Source organism: Aquarana catesbeiana, linkage group LG10 (assembly GCF_042186555.1).
Source record: "Aquarana catesbeiana isolate 2022-GZ linkage group LG10, ASM4218655v1, whole genome shotgun sequence".
In the NCBI taxonomy this organism is placed as follows: domain Eukaryota; kingdom Metazoa; phylum Chordata; class Amphibia; order Anura; family Ranidae; genus Aquarana; species Aquarana catesbeiana.
This window is the reverse complement of record NC_133333.1, coordinates 241,487,211-241,495,515: the sequence shown is the minus strand read 5'-3', so window position 1 is coordinate 241,495,515 and position 8,305 is coordinate 241,487,211. Positions and strand designations below refer to the sequence as shown.

Genomic DNA, 8,305 nt, shown 5'->3' with positions numbered 1-8,305 from the left:
TGTCTTGCATACACACGGTCACACAAAGTTGTCGGAAAATACGATCGTTTTAAACGCGGTGACGTAAAACATGTACGTCGGGACTATAAACGGGGCAGTGGCCAATAGCTTTCATCTCTTTATTTATTCTGAGCATGCGTGGCACTTTGTCCGTCGGATTTGTGTACACACGATCGGAATTTCCGACAACGGATTTTGTTGTCGGAAAATTTTATCTCCTGCTCTCCAACTTTGTGTGTCGGAAAATCCGATGGAAAATGTCCGATGGAGCCCACACACGGACGGAATTTCCGACAACACGCTCTGATCGGACATTTTCCATCGGAAAATCCGACCGTGTGTACGGGGCATTAGTAGTATTGCACAGTAAGTGTACTTTACTGCTGGCTCTCTTACAGGCTTACTGTGCGGATCATTTTCAATCTTTAAACCCAGCTCCGGGTTCCTCTGAGTATATCTTATACTATTGATGACGTTAGTGCTGCGCTCTACACCAGTACACTGAATGAAGGACACTGTGGTGACACCTTCCATTCACAGTATGTCCTCAGCCTTCCAGGTTGAGCAAGGCTGGATGTTGTTCAACCTGGTAGAGTGGGACATCTTGTGATGAAAAAGAGGTACTGCGGAGAACAACTTACTGAAGGTAAGTTTTGCAGCCTAAGCTATTTTTTTTTTTTAATACTGGCTGAGGGACACTTTTAGAAAATAAAAATTTAGCCTAGAGTTGGGCTTTAAGTATTCCTTGCTTCACAAATGACCACAAGAGGGATCTTATACAGATCTGTAAATTAAATGCAGTAATCAATATATGAAACAGTAAGCAAGTACAAAATTCTGAAAATCTTGTCAAAACTGTTTTCAGTTTAATAATAACTGAAAATGTGTATTTACTGTAAATTCATTATAATTTCCCTTTGAAAATACCTATGATGTTTCATGCATTATCCCATCAGTACATGAATTAGTTATTAAAGAGAAGCAGTGAAATTGGACCTATATAAGAATATAATAGCGCAGGCTTCTTTATGATGTGTTTGCCCTTATGTTTTGGTTTACATACTTTAGTTTTGTATCAGTGAATCAAAGTTCACATGAGGTCATACCAACCATTGCATACTCAGAACCTGGGGACTAATGTGTGGAAAAACAGCTGACAGGGACATAAGACCCCTTTCACGCTGAGGCACTTTTCAAGCGCTTTCACGCTAAAAAAAGCACCTGAAAAGCTCACGAAAACCTATTTCCATTAAAATCAATGAATGCTTTCACACTGGGGCAGAGCGCTGGCCCGGGCAGTGAAAAAACACCCTCTCCATTGAAATGAATGGAAAGCTCTTCAAAAGCGCCGGAAAAGCTCTTCAAAAGTGCTCAAATGTTTTACTGGCAGTTTAGAAGCGCCTCAGTGTGAAAGGGGCCTAATAACTGTCAGACTTTGGGCGACCTTTGACCCCTAATAAAAGCTGTATTGTCAAACTCTGAGCAAGTAAAGCTACATAAAATAGCAGATATAAATATGTTATAAACAATCTTTTCAGACTGAATATTTAGATGTTTGCACAGGCTCAGTATTGACTGATTTCCTTTAAGACTTGGAAGCTCTGGTAAGGAGATCTCTGTGCTGGAGTCCCTGAGTTATTTAAGAAGTGGTTAGGTGATTTATTCTGCCGGCTTGCGGCAGTATGTGAAAATGTGAAATATCAATTATTGCTGGGCTTCCTATTTAATAAAGTAGACGAGGCGAGGAAGTATATATATTTGTGCAATAGTTGTAAAATATCTCTTTTCCCATAAATGCTATTCTTAGAAAACTATATACCAGTGGTCTCCAAACTGCGGCCCAAGGGCCAGATATGGCCCTTTGCCCGTTTTTGTCCGGCCCTTGGGGCATTATTTTCCCCATTGTCAGCAACAGTGGGGCATAGTTCCTGACTGACGCTAACAATGGAGCACTATTCCTATCACTGACACCAATGATGGGGTACTAGTCCTCTCACTGACAGCAGTGATTGGGGCACTATTCCTCCCATTGATACCAATGATGGGGCACTATTCTTCATACTGACACCAATGATGGGACACTATTCCTCCCACTGACATAGATGATGGGCCACTATTCCTATTGATACCAACGATAGGGCACTATTCCTCATATTGATGGGACACTATTATTCTCCCCAATACCAATGATTGGGCATTGTTTACTCCCACTGACACCGACATTTTGTTCGCCCACTGGCCCCTAAACTCTGAAGGACCGACCCTTTGTTTAGAAAGTTTTGAGACCCTTGCTATATACTCACTGGGGCTACCGTTGAAAGAGGTTTCAGATACAGCCATCATAATTTTGCAGAGAGCTCATAACATATCTTAGCTGTTGGATAGAGAGTGTAATGCTGTCTTCAGTGGGTAGACTTCTCATACTTCCTGTCCGAGAAATACAACAGCAAGTGAGCTGAAAGCCCTTCAAAGGTAAGGGAAATCCCACTGTTCACAGCTGTCACAGGAACAGGGGTCCCCATTGGGAGATCTCTTACCTAGTTGTCACCTAGTTTGCTGACAACTGTTATCTCTCTTGTCTTTAGGATAGCGAATGAAAGCGGCATCAGTAGCCGAAAAGTATTCTCTTTTCTTTTTTTAAGCTAAATTCTAGGCAGATATAAAACACATATATTTGCAACATTGTGATAAATAATAATCAATAAATGTAGTTTTTAGGTACCTGAATTTAACTTCTTGCAGTCCCTGTACAGCAAGGCTGGAGTGTGAGAGGAAGAAGGAGCACAAGAGGCCAATCGGTTTGGAAGAGGAATGGGAGCAACAGAGGGATGAGCTCATCATTGCACTGCTTCTCCTTTCACTGTCCAGTCACAGGCTGGAGAGGGGGTGGGTTGAATAATGCTGGCCATCAGGTTGAGGGCATCTAGGGGTAGAAAAAAGTACTCAGAGGAAGATCTCTAGATTGAAGCAGAAAAAGCTGGTTTCGTTATTGTATCCTTTACTGGGCTATTTGTTTTGTAATATTTTTTGCTGGAGTTCTGCTTTAAATAATTTCAGAGCAAGACAAAAGCTGCTGAAATAAGAAAATGCAGGTCATGTAAACTGATATACTTGTAAGAGAATTTGTAAATTCAAATGAAAGACGTTTATAAAAGCTGTTACATTTTTTCTGTAACCGACAGAAAGCAATCTGATCCAAACTAGATTTTTTTTTTTTTGCAATGCATTCATCGCTATACATAATTCATACTAAATACTGTAATTCACAATGGCCACTCAAGTCACAAAACCAATATCGTACTAGAGCAGTAACTTGGTGTTTATCAGCACGAATATATAAAGGCTTCATAGATGACTCCATATAAAAAGGTAATCACACTAGTTTCCAAATAGAAAAGTTAAGACATAGGACTTGCTCCTATGATGTAGCAATTCGCATAGGTTTCTATTTATTTTTATTTTTTTTTTGCAAGCTATGGCTTATATGTGGGCTGCTCCTATGTGTAAGAGCAGGTAATAGCCAGAACTACACTTCGTATGTAAACATCCCTGTTGGCAACTGTCTTGGTTGTTATTTTTCCTCCAAGAGCATTTGGGGGAAAAAAACGCTGACAGTGATTTCATGAGGGAATACTGAGGAGTATTTACCCTTTTGACCAACGTGAGCCCTTACTTGTATACAAAATATTTTACCTTTTTCATTATTGCAAAATTAATAGGTATTGTCTGAGGTTTTTATTCATTAACACCTTGGCTTGGCATGTTATGTTTTTTTTTTTTCTTTTAAGGCTGTTCGTTTTAAGGGACCTGATTATGAATTCTGTACACTTTAAATTGAGCTTATACGTTATCAATGATGTCACCGTAGGAGTGATTTCAGCTTGAGGTGTTCCCTTACTGACAAATCTGATAAATATTAGGGCATCACTCAATGTGCAAAAACAAGAAACAGAGGGCGCATAAGCCTAGCGCATTACCTTTGTAATTGCTTTAGTAACCCCTAGGCCCTAAGCGCATGCAAATATGCAGTCTCTCGGCAGCCTGGCCTTGGCCCGGACAAGCGGCATATTTGCATGCAATAGCGCCAATAGCGCTACGCCGAGAGTGCGTGCCCTGCACAGTTACCGGTGGCTAACTGAAAGCTCCTGTTTGCTGCTTGCGATAGGGAGCTTTCTGATTAAGTGACTGCCATGACCATAAGCCCCACCCCACCTCCTGGTGTTCTTAAGTCCCTAAAGGGTCGGTGTACTGTCAAATTAGCCAGCTCGTCAGAAACTCCAACCACCTCACTTCCGGTTTCTTTAAAAGATCAGTAATTGGAGATTTTGAGGAATTTCTGTTTGGACACAACACCAGAAACTGTTTACAGTCCGCTGCATGATATTATAAGAGGAGATTGTTACTTGCTCCGATACTAACCAACAAAATGGTTAGCGACAACTTTGCCCTCGTTAGCCGCTGTGGTGTCAAAACAGCAAAATCTTCCTGTACCGGACTGTATTTGGTTGCCGGTGTTGTGTCCATACAGCAATTTGTTGTGTCTTCAATTTCTGATGGTTTAAAGAAACCGGAAGTGAGGTGGTTGTTTTGACCAGTTGGCTAATTTGACAGAACACTGGCAGGCGCCGGCTTTAAGGGGTTAATATATATAAAAATATAAAGATGTATATTCACAAACAGCAACATCAAATAGACGCATAACAGTCCACAATGTACTCCGAACTGTCTCGTCCACTGGGCAAGTCCCAAAATGTGCCCAGGGCTTTGAGGGAGAGGGGATCTCCCCTCAAAATGCGTCAGCCATTTGGAAATCTTGCGATTTTGGGACTTTCCCAGTGGATGAGACTGTTTGGAGTACGTTGTGGACTGTTATGTGTCTATTTGATGTTGGCGTTTGTGATCATACATCTATATACTGTTTATAGTAATAAAGCAATCACAAAGATAATGTGCTAGGCTTGTGCGCCGTGTTTTTTGTTTTTGCAGTTACTCTTTTGGGTTTCCCCAGCCTGGTGTTGGGGGGCAGCAAAGCCAGCGCAAAGATCTGACCAGCCGAAAACTGTATTTTGCCTGCTTGCCAACTCACTCCCTTTCGAGTGCAGGAGATTGGTCACTTTTTTCAGCACTCATAAAGTGCATATGTTACCTCACACACAGCAGAACTGGCCATTTTGTGCCGCTATTCGGAATGAGCTTTTCTAAGGAACTGGTAACATCTGTGACAGTGTGTCTGTGCATAAGAATGCAACCTGTTCATTACTAGGAACCAAATATAACACTGTGGGCTTTATTCTTACAAGTATAGACCTCTCCATTGTGTGTAGGTGGCAGATGCACATTACTCGATGTCATTAGTGGCCACTAGACAACAAAAAAATTGAAATTTTTGGCAAGTTGCCGGTTCCCTTTTTTCAAGCAAATTTCTTGAAGTCCTTTTTTGCAGACTAATCTGCTGCTAGAGGGTTTGGCCTCACAAGACATTGAAATGCACAAAATCAAAACAGTTTAAAAAAAAAAATTCCTTCTCATAGAACAATTGCTGATCATCAAAAAAATGTTTTGTACCTTTGTTGTAAAGAAGTTTCCCTTACAAAAACAATTCACATTGCTACATAGTTCATTGAAGTTAGTTACTTTACCTTCCTTGTGTTGTTTACAACACAAATCATAATAAGTTGTACCGCTTTTGTTCACATTCCCTTGCAGCTTTCATGAAAGGTTTCATTTTTTTTGTACCTGTTTGACAAGAATAAATTGTTTTGCTCTTCCCCAGGTCTGTTTCCTTTTAATGCTTTTGTAACTCCATATCTGTTTTCTGAAAAAAGGTGCAAATTCTCTACTGGTGATGCAGTAAATCAAATAAAACAAAGATGTGGCTTAAAAGATGTACAAGTAACCCAGGCATCCTTTTATAGTCTTTATCCTTACAGATGGCCCACTGTTCTTATTCCTGTGTCATCAGACACATACATTCTTTTTAAGACTCCATGTCTCATGTTATCTTTGCCGGACTTTTCCCGCTATATCTGCTCCAGGCAGTGGTGTCTTAAGTCTCCACGAGGAGTTTCCTGTGTTGAAAGAGTTCGCTGGCTACGAGAGGCACTGTTGGTTGTGGAGCGGGTGGATGAAGAACCTGAGCGCGAACTTCTGGAGCCTGAGGAGCTTGACCCAGGTTTCATCAGCCGAGCTTTAGGAGCTTCAGCATCCTCCCTGAAAAATAAATTCACAAAACGTTTGTGGACCTGTACTCAGAAAGTGAAAATTCGCTCTCTTATACAGAATAACTAGAAATCTTAATTGTACTGAAAGCATAACTAAAGTCAAACTTTTTTTTTTTTTTTTTTAGTTTTGGATAGAGTGGAGAGGGATTAGAAACCCTGGGAGTTTTTATTGTCCCCAAAAAAGTAATAGAGGGAAAATCTTAAAAATGCCTTTAGTTCTACTTTAACGGGTGCTGTGTTTACCAAGTTATTTTTTTTTTGGAGGGTGTTTAGCATTGAGTCAGTTTACCTAATTTCGTTGAGGAATTCATCTTCTTCCCTTTTCTTGAGCTCTTTTTTTCGTAAAACCAACCAGCAGATAAAAAACAAGACAAGCACACCACCCACAGTTCCACAGACTGTTCCGGCAAGAAAAGCCACATTAGTAGGAGCTGTAAAGCAAATAAAAAGAAAAACATGCATATTTTAATTCTTTTTTTTGTACTGCTCATCTTCTCATGTTTTCCTAACTGCATGATAATGTCATCAGATTAGCAATGTAGCTAACTAATTTTTTTTAACTTGTAGGTAGGTTGCAGAATGCGTTTGGTTAGCAAGTTCGGCTGCCCAGGATAGGGAGAAGGGGTTAATGAATTTGCAACCTTCCATGGTGAGGTTCACAGGCTTTCTGGGGTCCGGCCTCCCTTCCTGTGTCATATGAAAGGGAAGAGGCTGAGTCCACAGATAACAGGAACTATTGCAGAAGCTTGCTGGGACCTCTGGTCTGCCTCAGGAGTACTACCGTACTAATCGACATCTCCATCTGAGATTCTCCAACTATGGACTACTCCTATAAGGACTTTACCTGCACAGGTGCGCTGTAGAGTTAGTTACCAACAAGGAGGCAAACAGTAGATGCCAGCGGGTCTGCAAAAACCCTGAACAGGAAGTGCATTGTGCAGATATGCTGGCTCTACTAAGTTACTCCAGGTGCATTATCTTGTCTACATGTGTCAAACACAAGGCCTGTGAGCCAAATCTGGCCCACCAGGCCATTTCCTGTGTCCCTTGCACCCAGGGTTTTTTTCACCCGCTCTGCCACCTCCGCCTCTCTGAAACTGCAGGCTGTGCATAGCGCACCCCTAAACTTTGAATTCTGTGCAAAGTGTACCTCTGAACTCATAACGCACTCTTGGTATTTATTGCCCCATTAAGATCTTCCTACTGTGCAACTAGCTGGAGGGAAGTTCAAAACTAATATTAGAAAGTATTATTTTACTGAAAGGGTAGTTGATGCTTGGAATAAACTACCAGCAGAGGTAATGAGACAGTCAACAGTAAATGGCTTTAAACATCCTTGGGATAAACATAGATTTATAGTCAGACAACAAAGTTAAAGAAAAAACCCCCCCAAAAAACAATCAAAAAACAAAAAAACAGACTCAATGGACTACTCTGTGTTTTTCTGCTGTCACTTTTCTATGTTTCTATGTTTCTAAGTTGACCACACCCACTGTTCAATGTGGTTCAGCAGGGGAGGGGAGTATGGTTGAGTTCCTGCACCTATTCTCTGAGAAAAAAAGGCCCTGGATAAATTTATATAGTATTACAGATACAACTGGCCCTTTGAGGGCAACCATATTGCCTCATGCACACAGGGCATTTTAAAAAACGAGCTGTAAAACCAGTACCGATGGCAGGAAAAAGTGGCTGTAAAAACACACTTTTTTAAGCGTTTTGCATCAGCGTTAATCCACATTTAGCCGCGTTAGTGTTAAGCAGCGTTTCTCTGCCCTCTTCTATTTTCCACTACCAAATCCAATTACTACAGCTTAAAAACCCTTGGCGTGGCTTAACTCTGTATACAGCGTTAACATGCGTTTAGCCGCATCTAGGGTTTTTACAGCTGTAACGCTGCTGCTCCAGAACCCACTGGCCCTGGGATTTTTTTGCAGCTTGAAAACGCCTATGCCACTTAAAGCTCCAAAAAGCCTATGTGTGCATGAACACATAGAATAACATGACAAGACGTTTTTAACTGCTTGCTGCCCGCCCACCATTAAATGACGGCAGGGCGGTGCAACTCTCGTTCTGGGACGCCGTCA

The 8,305-nt window shown here is 41.2% G+C and overlaps 1 protein-coding gene across 1 annotated transcript in view; it reads right to left on the bottom strand.

The window, feature by feature from the left end:
* Window positions 1-4,940: 4,940 nt before the first annotated feature.
* The window catches only part of CLMP (CXADR like cell adhesion molecule), a 145,582-nt gene continuing 142,217 nt past the window's right edge, over window positions 4,941-8,305 (bottom strand). The window contains exons 6-7 of the mRNA XM_073603518.1: window positions 6,511-6,652; window positions 4,941-6,210 (exon numbers count right to left, since the gene is read on the bottom strand). Of these exons, the coding sequence (XP_073459619.1) occupies window positions 6,021-6,210; window positions 6,511-6,652 (332 nt within the window). The 3' untranslated portion in view covers window positions 4,941-6,020. The remainder of the gene's footprint in view (window positions 6,211-6,510; window positions 6,653-8,305) is intronic.